At 36.3% G+C, this 20,767-nt stretch overlaps 2 protein-coding genes across 8 annotated transcripts in view; one reads left to right on the top strand and one right to left on the bottom strand.

The window, feature by feature from the left end:
- KNTC1 (kinetochore associated 1) overlaps positions 1-4,501 on the bottom strand; it is a 69,966-nt gene extending 65,465 nt beyond the window's left edge. Inside the window, exons 1-3 of one of the 3 annotated variants that reach the window (XM_070769476.1) lie at positions 4,293-4,501; positions 2,033-2,211; positions 1,252-1,372 (exon numbers count right to left, since the gene is read on the bottom strand). In XM_070769476.1, coding sequence (XP_070625577.1) covers positions 1,252-1,372; positions 2,033-2,161 — 250 coding nt within the window. In that variant the 5' untranslated portion in view covers positions 2,162-2,211; positions 4,293-4,501. The other 2 variants (XM_070769475.1, XM_019978017.2) reach the window with 2 other exon arrangements.
- Positions 4,502-4,600: 99 nt separating this feature from the next.
- RSRC2 (arginine and serine rich coiled-coil 2) lies at positions 4,601-20,286 on the top strand. Of its 5 annotated transcripts, none has more exons than XM_019977607.2 (10): positions 4,601-4,758; positions 8,476-8,632; positions 9,686-9,729; positions 12,157-12,347; positions 12,817-13,020; positions 14,043-14,165; positions 16,540-16,619; positions 17,925-18,157; positions 18,503-18,592; positions 19,642-20,286. In XM_019977607.2, exons 1-10 carry the CDS (start codon positions 4,753-4,755, stop codon positions 19,819-19,821), a joined length of 1,308 nt encoding a protein of 435 aa, XP_019833166.1. In that variant the 5' UTR covers positions 4,601-4,752; the 3' UTR covers positions 19,822-20,286. The 5 variants fall into 5 exon arrangements, with proteins under 5 accessions (XP_019833166.1, XP_019833167.1, XP_019833168.1 ...); XM_019977608.2 differs by having other exon boundaries at positions 17,928-18,157; XM_019977609.2 differs by having other exon boundaries at positions 4,612-4,758; positions 12,135-12,347.
- Positions 20,287-20,767: the final 481 nt, after the last annotated feature.

A 20,767-nucleotide genomic window follows, 5' to 3' on the forward strand; every position in this document is an offset into this window, starting at 1 on the left:
TTCCATGGGGATGGTCTTGATCCCTGTCTCCTGTACAATGTCACGAACCTCAGTCCATAGTTCATCAGGCACTCTACTATCAGATCTAGGCCCTTAAATCTATTTCTCACTTCCACTGTATAATCATAAGGGATTTGATTTAGGTCATATCTGAATGGTCTAGTGGTTTTCCCTACTTTCTTCAATTTCAGTCTGAATTTGGCAATAAGGAATTCATGATCTGAGCCACAGTCAGCTCCTGGTCTTGTTTTTGCTGACTGTATAGAGCTTCTCCATCTTTGGCTGCAAAGAATATAATCAATCTGATTTCGGTGTTGACCATCTGGTGATGTCCATGTGTAGAGTCTTCTCTTGTGTTGTTGGAAGAGGGTGTTTGCTATGACCAGTGCATTTTCTTGGCAAAACTCTATTAGCCTTTGCCCTGCTTCATTCCGTACTCCAAGGCCAAATTTGCCTGTTAGTCCAGGTGTTTCCTGACTTCCTACTTTTGCATTCCAGTCCCCTATAATGAAAAGGACATCTTTTTTGGGTGTTAGTTCTAAAAGGTCTTGTAGGTCTTCATAGAACCATTCAAAAATTTCAGAAAAACTTTCACAATATTTTCACCTATTTTCCAACAAAACCACTGACTTGTTTGTCCCTTAGTTTACTCTTAAATCCATATTTGCATATACATACTTAAAGCTCTTTAATCCAATAGGAATTCATTCATAAGCACATTTTAAATATATATAGTGCTAGAAGTATTCAAATATTTCCTGATGGTATTGAAATTATGCATAAGATCCAGGAACTTGAACATGCGTGTGTGCTAAGTAGCTTCAGTCGTGTCTGACTCTGCGACCTCATGGACTGTGGCCCACCAGGCTCCTCTGTCCATGGGATTCTCCAGGCAATACTGGAATGGGTTACCATGCTCTTCTCCAGGGGATCTTCCTGAGCCAGGGATCAAACCTGTGTCTCCTGCATTACAGGCAGATTCTTAACCACTGAGCCACCAGGGAAGCCGTTTTCTACTAATACAAAAACCCTGCAAATCAACTGTTGCTCTCCTAGTATGCTTTTCCCTAGACTTATTGACAGAAAGGATCATCTCAGTATCCTCTCCATCTGGTACTCAAGATTCATTTCTTAAAATCAGTTTAATTTCAAGTCTTATAAATAATGGAGTAAAGAAAAGGCAATGCTGTAGAAATTGGCAGCAAGATATAGTTGACTTCCAATTTGTTTACTGCATTACGTTAGACTTACCAAATGTAAGATGTAACTGAAGAGATCTACAAATACTGTCCAACAGTATCACCGATTGGTCTGCTATAATAATAAACCCATCACTTAAGCTGCATGCTTGTATTTTTGGATTTAATGAGGCCTGGGGGAGGGAAAAGTAGGACGAAAATAAAGCATTTTCATACATGTTTAACAACAGTCATCAATGATGTCATCACCCAAGCACCCAAGTTTAAAACTTCACTTGACAGGCCTCTTTTCTTGAGCCCATATAACTTCTTAGTCAAGTGTTTCTCTTTTTTTTAATGTTTACTTATTTGGCTGCACCGTGTCTTAGTTGTGGCACACAGGATCCTAGATCTTTTTGTGGCATGCAGGGTCTTTAGCTGTGGCATGCGAACTCTGAGTTGCAGCATATAAGATTTAGTTCCCTGACCAGGGATTGAATCCTGCATTGGGAACGTGGAGTCTTAGCCACTGGACCATCAGGGAGAGACCCCAGGGGCTTGCTTCAATTCTAGGTAATGTTTTACTTCCTAAGCTGGTGGTAGATATTCTTTGTATCATTTTTGCATACATCTGTGTTTCTAAAATGTCAAGAGGATGTATGAAAAGTTAGGTTTGGAATATTGACCTTAAAATGATGTATGGGGAATTCAGATGGAAATTTCCAGTAACCTGACACTAAACTTTGAATCCCCGAGAAAGGACTATACTCATTTATAAACAACTACCTTGTGGCTATCAGTCTTAGTAAACACAGTAAAAATTTTGTGAATGAAAACAGCAACATAACCATTACCTTTTCAGAGGAGATCTTTGCTAGTAAATCTACTTGATATAAAGCGGTTCCGTGTTCTTTTCCTGAACCAACACTTAGGTACCCACTTCCTGTATCATCATTTGTTAGCAGCTCAATATCATTCCACATGTTTCTGAGATTGTTTTCCTGATCAGGAATCACTGCCTTCCCTATGACAACTGTAAAATCAGACCAAATTACATCGTTGCATAGACTCCAGCTCCTTGGGAAATAAAAAGGCTTTATTAAATACATATATATATATGTATACAAATATACACATACACACCAATAAACAGAGACTTCTCTGTGTTATTTTTGTGGTCACTAGACACTTTGGATCAATAAGATATATGGAACTAGAACTATGATTATCACTAGAGAAGAACATACTGGTTTAGGGACACGGGCAATTTCGATCTTACCAATGTGTCCTAGAGTTTCTAGTATTTTGTATACCTAGGTGAAATTATAACAAGCTTTCATTTGAAAAACATCTTTAACCAGAATAGCAAAAAACAGTGAACTTTCTGAATGCATATTGTCTGGGATACCTTAGGTTGGTTACGGTTCCAGACGAACTTAAAAAACCATGTCCATTCATGTTTCCAGAATTGTTACGCCATAAATCTTAACAAGAGGTGGAAAAAAACGGATCAGGCTTCTGACTGGACCAAAGAGTGTGTCTGCAACCTTAGGAGTCACTTAACTATTTCATCAGCAAGGACTTAAATAACTCATTTCACTGGGTCTCCAGGGCATAGAATACTAAAATGAAAAGCAATGCTTGGATCAAGACTGGAGGGGAAAATAACCAAATAGTTACAGTTGTTTTGATAACTGCTCAGATATTTTTTTAAATCTTTGACAGTAACAGTACAGGAAAGAAATGATTTTTGACTTGGAGCTCTTTTACATTTAATAATCTGTTGTGGTCAAGCAAGTAATTTAACCTTTCTGTTCCTCAATTCTCTTCTGTAAAATAGGAATACAGTTGTACATAGCCAGAAAGGTCACTACCAGTTTCAAACGTTCACAAAACAATGCTTGGTTTCACGGCAAGCACTCACTTTTAAGTGCAGCTAATCCACTACTGTATTGGTGGAAGAAGGTAACATTTGAGCTAGTACTTACAGGAGCTTTTTAAATATTGGAAGAGCTCTTACTAGGAATGTAAGCAAGGGCACGAAAACAAGGCACATTAGAATAGACAATAATTTTAGTGTCTGTGTTTGGGCGGGAATTGGGAGATTAAGACAGGCTGAAGTAAATACTTCTATGAGTTTCGGAGTCCCACATCTGTAAGAACAGAGAAATATTATCAGCCTCCCAGGTATGTCACACTCGTTTGACAAAAGTTTACTATGTGTCAGGCACTGTTCTAGGAGCTGGGAATACATCTGTGAAGAAGACAGAAAAGGTCTTTGTCATTATGAAATTCATATCCCATAGGAAAGACAGACAAAAATAAATGCGGTATTTAGCAGGCAAAATAGTTTGAATGTATTATTCATTTAATCTGCACAATCCATTTTACAGGTGAGAAGCATGAATCAGGAACTAAGTAAATGGCCATGGTCACCTAAAATGAGTTAACGATGTCGCTAGAGAAGATTCAAATTCATGCCAGTTATTAACTGTTATACTGCTTCCCTATGAAAAAATAAGTAAATGCACAACTACAAATAATGCTCAGGTGAACAGGGGGTGGCGCATAAGAAAAATCTGGAAGGGGAAAGAGATGACAACTGAGCTGAGATCCCAATAACAAGACAAGGCAACTATGCAAGGCTCAGGGGGGACAAAGATGCAGGCCAAATATCAAAGATGCAGAGGGTGGAATGAGTTTGTGGCTGCTGTAGGGCCATATGAAGAATGGGATAGTGCGGGGGCTAAACCAACAGGTGGAACCAATGAATCCTTGATTACAAGATTGGCTTTCATCCTCAGTGCTAGGGTGGAAAAAATACTAAGTAGGCCTGTGAGTGATGTGATTAAGTCTGAGATTACTCTGGGTGCTAAGTGAACACATAAACGAATTAAACGAAATGAAAGTTTCAAATAGGCTCTCAGCTAGACATGGGCCAGCAAGAAACAACTCCAACCAATCTCCCGCCGGCGTCTTAACAGGATAACACCCCAAACTGAGCTGAGGTTTCTTCTATTTCGACCTAAAACCACCCCACCCCCCAGCTCCTATAGTAGCGTGGTTCCCCCTCCTCACCTGCAATTGAAGAAATTAAAGAACACTCAAATTTACCTCCCCCGCATCCACGTTCCCACAACCGCTACTAGAGTCTTTAGGGTCTTTGCCACAGGTTTAAATTGGCGGGAGAAAACCAAGCCCAACCCCTTCTACGGCGACTAGGGGAGGCCAAGATTGCTCTAGAAGCGAAATAGGAAGTCGCCCCACCCTAAATTCCACCAGTTCTGAAATCCAGGCAGATCTTTCTGTGGTACGTCCTTGGCCCCGCCCTCTCCCCGCCTTACCGGCTCCTTCAAAAGAACAACCAATCACCGTCTAACCGCGTTGCTACAGAAACTCTTATCCCCACCCCTTTTCCTCCCAGCAAGCTGTGCTGAGCGCCGGGCCTTTTCCCCCCTTTGTGCCATCCGGGTCTCTTGCGCGAGCGATTCAGTCCGTGGCGAAGCGTCGAAGCGGCCAGTACTGTGGAAAGTGGCAAGTGGAGGCGCCGCCGTTGCGGCCAAGACTCTGGACTATGGCGGTGGGTGCCAAACTTGAGTTTAAAATCATGGATAGTTTCCTGTTACTCTCCAAAGAAGGGATGAGCGGCTTCCAGGGCTGTTGTCCGCACTTGTGTGTGGACAAAATGGCGCCTTGGCCTTCTTCTGCGCCCGCCATCATGGCTGGCTGCTGTAGGGAGGGGGAAATAAGGCGCTGTTGTTGGGGGTGGGGAGCAGCAGGGAGTGTCTTTTTTTTTTTTTTCCAGAACTTTCCTGTCTCTTTCCCAGTTTTTGGTTCCTTCTGGTTCACAGGACTGACTGCAGTTTAGCTTACTCACTAGTTAGTGGGTTATATTGAATTTCGTTAAGGCTTGGGCATTTATGTTCGCAGTGGGAGAGGGCTGGGGAAAAGAGAAAAGGGATCAGGGGTCGTCTCTGAAAAGTATTGGGTCAGAAAGGCGGTACCTGTAAGGGATAGAACGCGAAAAGAGAGCAGTCTAGGAGCGATCATTTTGCCTACGCTCAATGAGACAATTCTAATCGCAAAATTTCAATTAGTGTTGGCGTCTGCGTAAACCTTAGTTTATTCCTTAGTAAGCATCTAGGGAACGAGTTTCTGGAAGGGGGTAGAAATTCGATTTAATTAGGAGAAGACTTTGAAACTACGAATTCGGACTGATGATGCTCCGTTTTGAAGTCTTTGAGAAACAATCAAGCCCTATCATTGGCGTTGTTATTTTAAATTTGAGTCCTTCATTGGCCCGTTTAATTTTAAATGAAAATTACAATTTTTCAATTACCTCTTGTGTAAAATAAGCCTACTTTGGATATGATACCCAGTCCAGATGGGTCGCATTATTGTGGGAATATTTCGTTTTACTTTATCCGGTTAAAAGAAAATTGCAAACATTTTGCATCCTTTTCTACTGATTAAAAAGTTGTTTTCTCGCTTTCGAAAATAAATAGGATTATTACATATAGAGTACTCCATCTGGCATAAGAAATCGTTAATCTGCCCCTCCCTGTCACCCCATTCCTAATCGATTTGATTTAGAACTGGGTTTTTTGATAACAATCGAACCAGTTTCAAACAGTCGGCAGGCTATTTGGTATTTGTGCAAATAATCGATTTGGTGTTTTCTTTTGTTTAAATAGTGTCTTGGAAGAATATTGTTTTACCTGAGCTCAGATATTAAGAAAACATTTGTTTCTTCAGTGCCTTGTTCGATAGAAAGACACGATCCCCTGGAGATGTAGCCTAGTATTAAGTCCAATGTACTTCTCTTTGCACTGCGAAAACATAGGTATATTGTGTCTTGAGCGTCATTGAGTAAAGATGTAAATTTTAAGAAACCATGATGTTTTTCTAATAGAGCAAATGCTAGAGTGAAGGGCATTTTTGCAGTTAGCATATAAGATTTACAGAACTGAACTTATTAAATTGAGATCTTAATTACTGTAAAATATCCTAAAGGACATAAAAGCTTAGGGTGGTCTAAGTGGCCGCCTATTATTCATCTGTTTAGTGATACGATGGTTTTTGTTGGCGTCTTGTTGTATATATTTTACAGATGAAAATGGCTGTTTGATGTGTTATTACCCCGTATTACAGAGTGCCTTCCTTTAAGTCAAGGACATTGGGCTTCCCTGTTGCCGGACTTCCTTAATGTTAAGCATGTAGTTAAATAAACCATTGACTGAAAACTTAGGACCTGGGCTAGATGCTGGCATTTCCATGGAAAGATTTTTAACTAGTCATGATGTCTTAGAAGTGAATGAGATGTGCCAGTGGTTTCAGGTATGCTGTCTCAGTTGGACAGAAAAGTGGCATGCACTGAGAGAAGAGATAGCAGTGCTTGAAGTTTTTGCTGTTGCTTTATTTTATATTCAGTGTAACTTGACCAACATATCATAAACTTGTTATAAACAATCCTTAAGAATAGTGATGAGGGCAAGAATAAAAGAAAATAACCAGTATTAGTGTGAAAATCAGAATCCTCTTTTGTTGTGTGATAAGAGTATCATATATTAATAGACAGCAGATAGAGTATCTTCTGTGGTGAGTCAGCTCATATTGCTGAATCCCATCTGTGGAATGAAAGTTGAGTCTGATTCTAAGGGATGAGAGCCTTTCTGCACAAAAGTTTTCTGACTCTAGATACGACCCATACATAAAGAAGCAAATATGCTCGAATGAGCCTCCCCAGTAGTTATGTGCTTCCACTTGTTTCTTGTTTTTTGGTAATATTGTTAGACGCTTAACACATAATGTCTTTTATCCTAACCCAGTCTGTAAATACATCCCTCCCTTTAAATGTATTAGTTTATTCCTGAAGTGTCCAGCTTTGAGTGAGTTGGGTTCATTTTTGACCCTCAGAAAAAAGTTGGTGAAATAATGCAGCCTCTCAAACTTCACTTGTTAAATTACTGTCCATTTAGTTTACTTGGTGTTTGTTTTCTGGACTAATTTTCCTAAGAGAAGAAGTTCATTATCATGTGATTATTCCTTCTGCTGAAAATGTATAGTAATTCACCATTGAAATTTGTTTCTGTAAAGAGCAAGTTGGTAAATGATTTAGGCATTGTGGACCACATACAACAGATAGTCTCTTGTCACATTTCTTGCTTGCTTGTTTTAACAACCCTTTTAAAAATGTAAAAGTCATTTTTAGGGGCCATACTTTGCCAATTCATGCCCTAAGTAATTAGCTCCTCAGGCATATTAGCGTATTGACTCTTTCATATTCCCTCTTTGGTCAGATGGGTCACCACCTTCCACATATACTGAAATTGTTTTCCCTGCCTTTTATCAGAATCTGACTCAAGAACATTAAGGTTCTAGTTTCTCCTATGACTTACTTAAATCAATTTCTTACAGAAATACATTTGTTAATGGAAAACTAATAACTGGAATTAGTTTCTTCATTTTTTGGTTGATCTCTGTGCTGAGTACTATGTCATGATCAAGGCACAGGAAGTTTCCTTTTTTAAAAAAAAAGATGTTCCCTTTTGTAAACTGGGAAACAAAGAGCTGATAGTTAAATGAAGGACCCTACTGTCTCAGGTAAATCAGGTCTCTCAGAGTGAGTGTACACTTGACTGTTTCTTTCCATTTTTAAAGTTTGTATTGTGTAACTTATAATGCTTTAAAGCAGAAACAATTTTTCCGTATGTGAGGAGAGGCAGACTTGGAGAAGCACTGTGCCAAGGGGCTTTCATTAAAGAGGGTTAATGAAATTAATACTGGGTTCTCAGATAGGTAAGTTAATTTTTTTTTTTCATGTATAATATTCTAGAAGCATTCTGCTTTTTAAGATTTCACAGTCCTCAGTCTTTTTAACCTTTCACAGCTCATTTAAAATGCCTTTTTGTTATGCCCATGTAGTAAAGGCAACTAAATGAATTCAGAGATCTAAAATGGACTCTTTTCTCTGCTTAAGTATTTATTGGAAATACTTGGACCCTTATTTTTCCTTTCCTCGTTGTTTTGAAAGATGTAAAAACAATGAATAAAAAAAATCCATCCAGTTACATACGTCTGTTTGGTATTGGGTTAGTCGTTTCAGTTTACTCAGACTTATTAAGTACAAAGCATATTTAGCCACTTGGAAATCAGCTGTTCTGGTTACTTGATTTTCTGTTTTTAATTGTGTAAAACCCAAGGATAAGTGTCTTTCTTTCCTCCTCTCTCTTTTAAGAAATTGAAAACATTTTTAAAGCAGTTAAGAATTTACAAAGATTTTTCTTTGAACTTGTAGGCTAGTGACACAGAACGAGATGGACTAGCCCCAGAAAAAACATCCCCAGATACAGATAAGAAAAAAGAGCAGTCCGATGTATCTGTTTCTCCTAGAGCCTCAAAACATCATTATTCAAGATCACGGTCAAGGTCAAGAGAAAGAAAACGAAAGTCAGGTAAGAATTGCTAGAAAAGATACCACTACCAGCATTTTTATAATCCATGTGAAAATGTAAAAGATATTAGTTTACTGATACAGTTTATATGTGTTCTTCGAATTGAGAAATGAATAGTGAAAAGTGCGTTGGTAATTTGGTGGAGAAATTTTCAATTATGAGGACTAAAAATGTCCTAATACATACAGAAGTTTCATAATTTTTCAAACTGTATGATTAAACTTGTGTCACATTAATATTAGCCCTAGAGGTTTAAATTTTGTCGTTTTAACACAGGCAAAACAATATTTTGAAAGATGCAGTCTGAGCAGTGGCGTATTCTGAATTTATTTCACATCTCTGACATAAGTTACAAGAATATTTTTAACCTTGATTTTCTTTTTAACTTAATGTTAAATTATTTCTGAAAGCAAGAGTTGTGTTTTGAAATGGTCTTTAACTTCTTTTTTTAAAAACTAGACTGATGTGGCATAGAAAGCATGCTGTATTGCTAATGAATCAATACTTAATGAGGTACTTAAATGAGAAGTAGAATAGAAATGAGTTTAATAAAAGTTTTAAGACCCGGGATCTAGTTATATATCTTTTGTACCCACAGATAATCATCTACAAAATGGTTTTAAGTGTGATTTTTTATCTATATATTGGAAACTGTGCAGTATCATCACAACTACTTTTTAAAGGAAGTCTTCTGTCCTTTTGACTTGCTGTGTAATAGGAAACAAGATGGACTGGACAGAATGTTTTGTAAAATACTAAGAATCTGTGGCTACCTAAAAGTTTCTGTTTGGTCATGTGTCATAGAACATGGACTTTTTGTGGAACTTCCTTTACTTACTTACTTGATTATATTCTGGTTTACTCAGATTGCTTGTTTCAAATATCCCACCCCTGCCATAAAAAATAGGCTTTAGAGGCTTTACTTGACTAGTAAATATTTAATAAATTCTTTAGTTAGGCAAATGGACAGAAACGTTCTTTGTGTGAGTTTTGGAATTTATGTTTGAGATGTCTTTATATGTTTATTTATAGTGAATTTTTGTGTGTTCACAGATAATGAAGGAAGAAAACACAGGAGCCGGAGCAGAAGCAAAGAGGTAATTAACACTTTGTAGTGAATAGGCACTTTAAAATACTTGTAAAGTATTTGGTAGAAATGTTTGTGTGAATATATGATATTGTCAAGGTAAGTACCAAAACTTGAAATTTAAAAGGTTTAATTGAGTTATAAAATAAGCATGATTTGGATTCATCGTTTTTTTCAAGAAGATAGTTGTTTATATGAAAAGTTCATTCAGAAACTATTAATATGTTATGTTGTGAAAATATTCACCATAAAAATTTCATATGAAGAATATAATTGGTTTTTTAGGCCTGTTGCACAGAGCTTCCATTAATCTGAGGTCCCGAGTCTCCTTATGCCTTACGACTGCTCAGGATTTTTAAATAGCAATCATTCTTAAGTAGCAGTACTCTGGATATCTATGGGCTACTTTTTCTTTGTGGAAGGTAACAAGAGTCCTTTTCATTAGTAAACTAGTTCCCTAATAGTAATACTGAATTTTGAAATAAAAGCGTCAGTGAGGGACAGCTGGAAAGGTGGCAGTGACAGCAAAACTTGAGGATACAGACAGCAGCTGTATTGCAGAAGAGATAACTTGCCCACCTGAGAAGACAAGGAATGAGCCAACAAAGGAAGAGCAGAAGTAGAAGCCAAAAGGGAGGAGAGTCTCCTGGGGGCTGGGCAAGGGACTCCTTAAACAAATGTGGGCAGGGACTTCACCTCTTCCCCTAATGGAAGCTCTGTTACATTTTTAATTTAGGAGAGTTTTTGTGAAAATGACTATTTTGTTTAGCTCACATGATAACATTTCTATAATAAATCATACTCAGCGTGCTAATGCGCGAAGAGACTGAACTGAAGACGCTGCAGACTCAGATAGCAAAATAATAAGCCTACTTCATGATAAGGTAACTATTAGTCATTCAAACTCCTATTTCCCTTAAGTATATCTTAAATCAGTTAAGGGTTTTAAATGGTTTTTTTTCTTTTTAAAATAATAGTAATGTTATGTTTGGAAAACTGGTTTAAAATAAACTCTAAAACTTTTGCAAGCTTAACCACTTAAAGCTTTTCCACTTTGCCGCCATATGGCAAAATCAAGAAAATAGTGTTTTATAAGCTCATACAGAGAACTGGCATTGAAACTAAACTTTAGCTGTGTCTCCAGGTCTCTCATTTTTCTGCAAAATAATGAATTACCTACTATGACCCTTTTCAAATGTATCATCGTGCATGTTCCAAAATGTTTGACTGAGTTTTTTGTTTTTAAGAAAAGTTAATCTTGGAAATATGCTAAGGTCTAGTTTGGAACCTATGAGCTAACTGTCCTCTCGTAGTCTGGGCATCAAATATGGGGTCTGGTTTCAACTCTCCTAATACGTAGCTTTGTGACTTGAGGTCTTAGTCTTATATAAAGTAAGGGGAATTGAGGATCTGAGTTTCCTTCTAGCTTTAAAATTGTGATTCTGAAATGTCCAGGATTGTAAGCTTTAGCTATAGGATGGATCTAACAAATCCTAATGTGGGGGAATCTAACATTTAGCACTTTGTAATTCAGTGAGTGTAGGATGGAGACTTGATCATACAATTGATTTAGCCCAGTCTCTGAATGCATATGTTGTGAAAGGAAAAGCCTCAGTTTTTATAATTCTTCAGAATATGGGGGAAGTATGTATTATATAATGGTATAGGGATTAATTGTGTTATACCTAGTTTGATTTCATAAAAATTAAAAGATATGGTTGCCATTTTCTACCCTAGGTACATGAAATGTAATAGAACTCCAAGCCTGTTGGGATATTGCAAGATGAAAAGTGATTGCTTCACAGTGTAGACATTGGGAGAAAAATCAAGAGCCGTCTTTAAGAAAGGATGTGGCAGTATAGCTATATAAAAAGGACACTTAACTCTGCGTAAAGTAATTTGAAATTGCAGAAAATATTAATACTTAGATTAATTTTACTTAACTGCCTAATTGGAAATGCATTTTCTGCTGCATTTCTGTGTCCTTATCTTCACTATTGTTAACTTACTATGTACTCTGGATTTAGAAGTTGTTGTGTTTATATATATATATATATGGTCTGTTTCTCTAAAAGGTTTGTTGGAAATTTGAAAAAAATTTGATACATGTGTACTTCCCTTTTAGATAAAAGAAACAAGAGGGATTTCTGTTTTTCTGAAATAATGGTTTATATTATTTTAACATTGAAAGTCATTGTTTTAATTGTGATATTGAAAATATTCTGGGGTAAAAACTGCATTTGGGGGGTGTATAAGGAAAAAGTAAAATTAGTATATATTTGCAACATTTGGGTGATGTGAAACTAGATCTTTTTTAAATTTGCCACACACTCCTAAGGTTACTAATGTTGCATCACAACATTTTTGCTTCTGATACCCATACTAACTCTCTTTGTTGCACTATTTTCCTGAAAGAACCAACTTCTTCTTAAAACAGGCAAGAAGACATGAATCCAAAGATAAGTCGTCTAAGAAACACAAGTCTGAGGAACATAATGACAAAGAACATTCTTCTGATAAAGGAAGAGAGCGGCTGAATTCATCTGAAAATGGTGAGGACAGACACAAACGCAAAGAAAGAAAATCATCAAGAGGCAGAAGTCACTCAAGGTCTAGGTCTCGTGAAAGGTAAGTAGTTTTTCCTAAGTTAATGCCTTCTACAGAACTTCTAAATTACATAAAAAGTTTACATTAACAGAGCAATGCAACAAAATCTTGGTTAGAATATTTGGAATTTTTAACTTTTTGATTTGTCTGTCTTTTACAGTGGAAAAAAAAAATATTGCTGAAAACTATATATAGTTTGCCCATATAACAGTCCTCTTACATTGCTGGTATAGGATTTGTTTGCTGCTAACTATTAAACTAAATCTTAAATTGGGGTAGGAAACATTCCATTTTTGACATTATCACGTTATTCTCTAGGAAGCATCATCAAATAAGAACAAAGGTCTATTTTTTGTGTAACTCCTTTCATTAAAAAACTTCAGTTATACAACACAGGAGTATTGGCTGCATATGCTGCAGATAATTCATAATGTTTATAATTGAACACAGAACTCTTAAATAACTGAAAATTTGTGTGCTTTAATTTTAGGCGTCATCGTAGTAGAAGCAGAGAGCGGAAGAAGTCAAGATCCAGGAGTAGGGATAGGAAGAAGTCAAGATCCAGAAGCAGAGAGAGGAAGAAATCACGATCCAGAAGCAGGGAAAGAAAACGTCGGATCCGATCTCGTTCCCGCTCAAGATCAAGACACAGGCATAGGAGTAGAAGCAGGAGTAGGACAAGGAGTAGAAGTCGGTAGGTACTTATCATCTTGAATAAACTCAGATAGGAACAGGGTCTGATAGGTCAGACTTAGAGAGGTTAAGTAACTTGCCCAAGAAGTTCAGTATCATACTCTTCTTAAATGGTAAAGCTAGGACCTGGTCCGAGAAGCAAAGTCAGTACATGGGCTCTGTCCACCATACTGGTTTATTTTCTCAGATATTCAAAAGATGAGCTTATTAGTTCAAACTTGTCTTGATTGGAAGGAGGCTTCAATTTGTTGAAACTGGAAGTTCAATAAAGATCACTTCAAGTATTCAAAGAATAGGTTTATTCCCTACAAAGCAGTTATTAATAGTGTTCAGTTAGGCCACACGTATTTGACTCTTTGCGATCCCATGGACTAATAGTATATTATATCTGTATTCACAGGTACTGGTATAAAGTTAGTGGGGAAGCTTCTTTGTTAATTTATTGCTTCTTAAGTCAAACAGCCTATAAAAGGCTGAAATATGGGTATAAGTGCACTTAAACTTATTATAAGAACTTGGGTTTGTCACTTGTATGATTAACCTATTGATTCCACTACTAGAAATTTATTCTACATACTGACCTTGCTGTTTAGTGGCTAAGTCGTGTCCCACTGTTTTGCTACCTCATGGACTATAGCCTGCCAAGATCTTCTGTCCATGGGATTTTGCAAGCAAGAATACTGGAGTGGGTTGCTGTTTCCTTCTCCAGGGGATCTTCCTGACCCAGGGCTCAAACCTGTGTCTCCTACATTGGCAGGCCTATTCTCGACTGCAGAGCCACCAGGGAAGCACATATATTGACCTACACATGTGTAAAATTACTAATGTACATATCTTTTAACTTTTGCAACATTGGGCATAATAGCAAGAAATTGGAAACAACCTAAATGTCATCTGAAAAAGGAGTGCTTACATTGAATTTATGGAAAACTAGTCTTACACAGTTTGAACTATGTAACTGTGATTTTGACTTAGTAAAGTATTACTTGGCCATACTGACATGTAAAATATGACTTATTAAAGAGATAGGAAGAAGAGAATTGAAAAACCAAGAAGATTTAGCAGAAGTTTAAGCCGAACTCCTAGTCCACCTCCCTTTAGAGGCAGAAACACAGCAATGGATGCACAAGAAGCTTTAGCTCGGAGGTGTGTATATTTTTGTTTGATGGATTTTTTTTCTCCTTTTCATCTTGAAATGGATACTCAATTGTGTAGGGCAAATGAATGCTTTCAGTCAGAAGAATTCAAACAACTAAATGTAGCCATGACTACTTGGTGCTTTGTGATACAGAGCTATGTAAGTGGTTTGTTAATTCTGGAAAAGGTACTTTGCAGCAGTTGCTCTTTTTCTCTTCCACGATTAATTCATTCATTTTTCTCCAATCTAGACTTATAAATATTTTCAGTTTGCAATTGGAAACGTTTTTAAAAATCCTAAATCTGATCTAAGAACTCTGTCCATTTTGTCTCTAAAACTGCTTTGTCATTACTTTCTTTGTTCCTAAGAACACAGTCTCAGAAACAATAAGTAGAATTCTGTCAGTAATTTTCTTATTTTGAAGGTGCCAAATAATGAACCACTTCATTTGATCTTAAAATTTTTACTGCTAATACCGTAGAAAGATCACTGTATTTTTAAGTTTTATAATATTTCAAAGATGGGTGACTGTGGGACCACACAACAAACAACAGGGCTATCTAACTAAATCTGCGAAACCATTGACTGAACTACCTGATAGAGGCAAGAAGTAAAGTAAAATACAAGCCCTTGTTTGCAGGTTTTCCCATATTCTGAAAACTAAATCTTTCGATTTTGATTTTTTTTCTCTATGAAATTGAGTTTGTATTTTTTTTTTTCATTACAAAAATACAGTTATCACAATGTAACCTGATGGGCTGCTGCCCTGCGAACCCAGCCTGGCAGAAACTCCAGCTGAACAGCAGCAGCAAAGGTGTGAGCTCACCCCTTCCTCATTCCATTCACCTTAGTGAATGGTGTTGATTCCAAACCTGCAATGGCCATTTAAAATATGCAAACAAAAAGTTGTCAAACACTTTCTTCCTGAAACTAAAATCAACGGAGTTAGGAAATAATTTTCCACAATATCTGAACTAATGTATGAAGAATAGTTCATTAACTTTGATCATGAATTTTTTTGTGTTTTATTTTTTGATTTTATTAAAGTTGAGTTTGTGACTAGCCTCTAAAACTGACTTAGTCTCCTGAGTGATTTTCAGATGACAATACATGAAATGCTCTAATTTCAGAATACCAAATTATTCTTTGGCTACCTTGAAATTTGAAGGGTGGTTATTTGTTGTTAAACTACAGTACGTAGACTTTTTGTTTTTTGTTTTTGAATAACAGAATTCTAAAACTACGTTTGAAATATTTTTAAGTATTTATAAATCTATATTTTAACATTAATTCTAATCAGAAACTTTTGTTTCCAAGGACAAGTTCGAGGCTTTACTACATGCCTTTCCTTTATGTGTGCAAGATTGCTATATTCCTTTTATGTAAATTTCAGTAATTGTTAAAAAGGGAATGCCAGTTTTCTACCACTATATTTTACCCATCGTGCCCACTGCTCCCCTCCCCCAAAAAACTTTCCCCAATCCTTGCCTCTTTATACCATGTTAAAAGGAGGGAGGGGACAGTGTTTAACTTATGATTGGTAAATCAAGGAGTCTTCAGAGAAGAAAAGGGGTTTCTCTTTCAGGAACTCATTATGAAGATAACATTACTTAAGATTTGTAATATAGCAGGTGCTGACTTGACAGCACATTTTGTTTAGTATGTGTATTCATTAGTGAATTTAGTGTGAACCAGAATTTGTTTTTATTTTGCTTAGGGATGAGTTTGTGTTTCATGTTTCCAATTCCTTTACTAATTTCTTCATCTCCTAAAAATAATTTTCTAATAGTTTTTTCCCCTGTTTTATTAGATTATAGGAAGGGTTTGCTTGCCCTTTTAGAAATTTTATTTTTGCCTTTTTAATTTCCTTTAATTTAGAGACAATAAAGTCTATTTAAATATAAATATCATCTGCATGTTTTGATTGGCCTTACTCCCAATCAGCCTCACTTAAGAAGCTTTTAGGTAATTCTGTAAATTATTGAACATAACCTAAAATTTACTCGGATATATTTTTTCAGTGTTTCAAATTTGCAAGGTTAAATTTTATCCTTCTCCTGTAACCAGCACTGATGAAGACTGAATAATTTTTATCTCTTAACCATTTTAACTGTTCTCTGGGAACTATACATAAAAGCAGTTAGAGTTGTTGGCTATTCAGTAAATTTAAAAATGTTTAAAACCAGTATTGAAATAACATTGGATTGTGACTGTGATACCAGCTTAAGAATGATTGCTTTTTTTCTCACATGCAGATGTCAGTTTGTGGAAAATACTAAATTTATTTAAAATTCTATATAGTGTTTTGTGCCTACACATGTATACATATAAAGATAAATGTTGGCTGTATGTTGTTATTTTTTATTAAATTGTCTTTGACAGGTTGGAAAGGGCAAAGAAATTACAAGAACAGAGAGAAAAGGAAATGGTTGAAAAACAAAAACAACAGGAAATAGCTGCAGGTAAATCTTTCTTCTTTATTATGGATGCACGGCATTTTAAAAACCATTACTGACTTGTGAACGTGTTATTTTTGTTTGTTGTTTGTGTGTGTTTAGCTTTTTTTTTTTTTTTAATCATTTTTGGTTGCACTGGGTCTTCGTTGCTGCGCACAGGCTTTGTCTGGTTGCGGTGCTCAGGCTTCCCGTTGTGGTGGCTTCTCTTGTTACAGAGCACATGCTCCAGGTGCACAGTCTTTATTAGTGGCAGCACACAGGCTCACTAGTTGTGGTTCACGAGCTTTAGTTGCTCCACAGCATGTGGAATCTCCTTTGACCAGAAATTGAACCCATTTGCCCTACGTTGGCAGGCAGGTTTCTATTCTCTGTAACACGAGGAAGTCCTAAACATGTTATTTTAATTTTCTACCTCATAAAACTTTTTTTGTGCTGTATTTCTGACTTGGTCAGTGTAGATAATTTTGACAAGTGAATAGTGACTACTATTGTTCATGTAGCATGTTAGCCATCACTGCTTAAGGAATCCAAGCTTTTATATATGACATAAATGCACTGCCTGTGGATGTCTTAAGGGTGATCAAAGAGAGCTTGTATGAAATGTTATTTGGAAGGTAGAAGTACCAGACCTGATACTTTTTATTTTGGGCCAGGTATCTATCTGTTAAGTGAGTGTAATAACCTGTTTGGGTTTCCCAGGTAGCGCAGTGATAAGAATCCACCTGCTAGTGCAGGAAATGTGGGTTTGATCCTTGGATCGAGAAGATCCCCTGGAGAAGGAAATGGCAACCCACTCCAGTCTTCTTGCCTGGAAAATCTCATAAACAGAGGAGCTTGGCAGGCTATAGTCCACGGGGTCACAAAGGGTCAAACACAATTTAACAACTCAACAACAACCTGTTTAATAGTTTTAAATATTTCATATGAGTTTCAAATGATATAGTGAAATCATATTGTGACCTATCAAGAACCATTCAAATGAAAGTTATTAAAAGTTTAGCTACAGTCACCATAGTTCATTTCCATTGAAATCGTACACCTTTTTCATGTTTACAGAATTCTCTTTATCCTCAGAGAAGAAAATGAAGTTTTAGTTCATACAAGGAATTACATACAGCAATGTCTATTGATGAATACATTAAGTGTTTGCTAGAATATTATTGCTTTATAAGCTTAACACTCAAGTCATTTTTTTATATTTGGTGAAAATACTCTGCCTTTTGCACCTTAGTAGCTCTTGCATATAAATAATATGTTACTGTAAATTAAGATGCTTGTTTTCATTAAAATCCATACTTGCTTCCTCATCAGCAGCTGCCGCTACTGGAGGTTCTGTTCTCAATGTTGCTGCCCTCTTGGCGTCAGGAACACAAGTAACTCCTCAGATAGCTATGGCAGCTCAGATGGCAGCCTTGCAGGCGAAAGCTTTGGCAGAGACCGGAATAGCTGTACCTAGCTATTACAACCCAGCAGCTGTGAATCCAATGAAATTTGCTGAACAAGAGAAAAAAAGGAAAATGCTATGGCAAGGCAAGAAAGAAGGAGTAAGTTTTCTTATTCCCCTGTTTTGTTCTTGATTTCTAAGTTAGAAAAATTCATTTGGATTGGAATAATTTAGTTTGGGTTTCTCTTTCTTGCTACTATTATTAATACTGGGGGAAAAAAATGCATGATCTAAGTCAGACTTTCAGAGAAAACCAGTATGCCCACATATTTATTAAAGGGAAAGAGTTCCTTAGTTTTTATGTTTTATATAAGACAATTACCAACTCCATTGATAGAATGTCATTAATGGTTTTTTTACTTAGGCTGTATTATGGAAAATTTGAGTATCCTAATAAAAGATATTTAAATTTTACATGTCTTAAAAGTGCATTGTTTCTTAACAGGACAAATCCCAATCTGCTGAAATATGGGAGAAATTGAATTTTGGAAACAAGGACCAAAATGTCAAATTTAGGAAATTAATGGGTATTAAGGTGAGTTACACACTTTGCACACTTTGTATTAAAACTCATGTAAATTTGTATCTTTAGGGTAACATTGGTTCTCAGTGTTATTTTAGTGATATGCCATCTCTGGATACTTTCTAATGCCTTTTTTTTTAAATTTTATATTGGAGTATAGTTGATTAAGAATGTTGTGATAATTTCAGATGAGCACCAAAGGAACTGAGCCATACATACACATGTATTCATTCTCCCCTTCCCTTTCCATTAGGCTGCCACATAACATTAAGCATAGTTCCCTTTGCTATACATCTAGTGCATTTTTATTTATGTTTTCTAGGTTAATTTTGAGAATAGAACATAAATGAAACACACTAGACCAATAAATTATCACTAGCTGACAATAGAGGTTGTTAAATTTGATATTTGTTGATAGAGTATTTGTTAAGATTTAACTGTCATCAGACCTTTATTTTTTTTTCAAGAAAGTTTTTTTTAATATTATTATTTTTGGCTGCATCATGTCTTAGTTGTAGCATGCAGGGTCTTTTTTATGGACTTAATTGCCCCATGGCATGTGGTATCTTAGTTTCCTGACAAGGAATGGAACCTGCGTCCACTGTTGGAAGGCAGCTTCCCAACCAGTGGACCATCTCCTTTAAAGGAGATGTAGAAGGTTGTGTTTTTTTGTTGAGTAATGTATAGATAAACAAATACAGTCTTAGGTTTTATACAGTAACCTGATAATGTCCACAAATGTTCAAATATTGGTCAGTACTAAGGGAGTTGGTTTTTCATTGAAAAGATGAAACTTGATCCCCATTTTCTTCTAGACATTTATTTACATAGTTTTTCATGTTCTAAATGTTCTTTCTCATTCCCACTGAATGAAGTTGATTTTTGTTAACATCTTCTATCCCAGTACCAAGAAGGAACATTGCCTTGAATGACGAATTGAAGCTAAGTGAGATCAAATATATACTGCAAAAATATGATCTACCAGGACTTTTAAGTGAGAGAAGTACTTGCTAGTCTAGGTGAATTCATCTTAATAGTATATTTTTGTATCTGTTGCTTAGAGTGAAGATGAAGCTGGATGTAGCTCTGTTGATGAAGAAAGTTATAAGACACTGAAACAGCAGGAAGAAGTATTTAGAAATCTAGATGCTCAGTATGAAATGGCAAGATCACAAACCCACACACAGAGAGGAATGGGTTTGGGGTTCACCTCATCAATGCGAGGAATGGACACGGTTTGAAGACCACACTATACTGGGGACTCTTACAGACTGGTTCTGATGCCAGGTCCTTGATCACCGAACAGCTGGCATTCTAGCGTGCATGGGCGTTGCATTGACTTTAATTTATTGAAAAATATGATTTTTTTGTAAATATCAGATCAGTGATACTGGTGTTAGTGTTGTAATCAGGTTAAACCCACTTCCATTAAACTTGACAGGACTATAGAAGGACAATATTTTTTAGTTCATGAATTCTACTTTTCAAATATATAAAAGCTGCAGGTGGGATAAATATCTCATACATGAATTTTTGGTGTCCGCTGTCTTGTGTACTTTTTGTACTTAACCTTGTACAGTTATTTTCATCTCTTGAAACATGAAAGAAATGTTATGTAGATGTTCTTTAGAAGATCTGGCCATTTGGTACATAATCCAGCACAAATAAAGCTGGGTGGTAATGATAATAAAATTGGTTTTTCTCAAGACTGGTGTTAATTTAAGTTACCTGGAATTCTTATTTGAATTTGTTTTATGGTTTCTATGGCATTTTGCAATTTCTGTTAGAAGACACTGGCTGGAAATTTCTTTCTTTTTTTCTTTTTTTAAGAACAACTACGCTATAGGCAATACCATGGTGAGCAAAAATGTAAAAAGGAAGTTGGGAGCAGTGAAAAAACTTACTAAAGTAATACTGTTTTCCTACTATTATAAGGGACAGAATTGGTGTACAGTATTTGTTAATATTCCATATGTTATTCAGGAAATAGATTAATACATTAAAGGGATGTAAGCACTTTTATTTTAATAAAGTGCCTTATAACAAGTTCTTTGTATGCCCTTTCCTCATTATCCATTTAGAATTCTTCTATCATAGACTAAAGTGCTAAAAGAGACAACCATCTACTTTGTCACTAAATTGAATAAATTTAGGGCATAGATTTGCAGGAGGGGACTACAGAACTTG

The sequence above is a fragment of the Bos indicus genome, chromosome 17 (assembly GCF_029378745.1).
Source record: "Bos indicus isolate NIAB-ARS_2022 breed Sahiwal x Tharparkar chromosome 17, NIAB-ARS_B.indTharparkar_mat_pri_1.0, whole genome shotgun sequence".
Classification (NCBI taxonomy): domain Eukaryota; kingdom Metazoa; phylum Chordata; class Mammalia; order Artiodactyla; family Bovidae; genus Bos; species Bos indicus.

Bases quoted from the DNA above. Each gene is read 5' to 3' on its own strand.
- RSRC2 (XM_019977607.2), top strand. The intron at 18,158-18,502 runs GTAAGTTTTCTT...GTTTCTTAACAG, and splicing joins GGCAAGGCAAGAAAGAAGGA to GACAAATCCCAATCTGCTGA. The intron at 18,593-19,641 runs GTGAGTTACACA...TCTGTTGCTTAG, and splicing joins GGAAATTAATGGGTATTAAG to AGTGAAGATGAAGCTGGATG.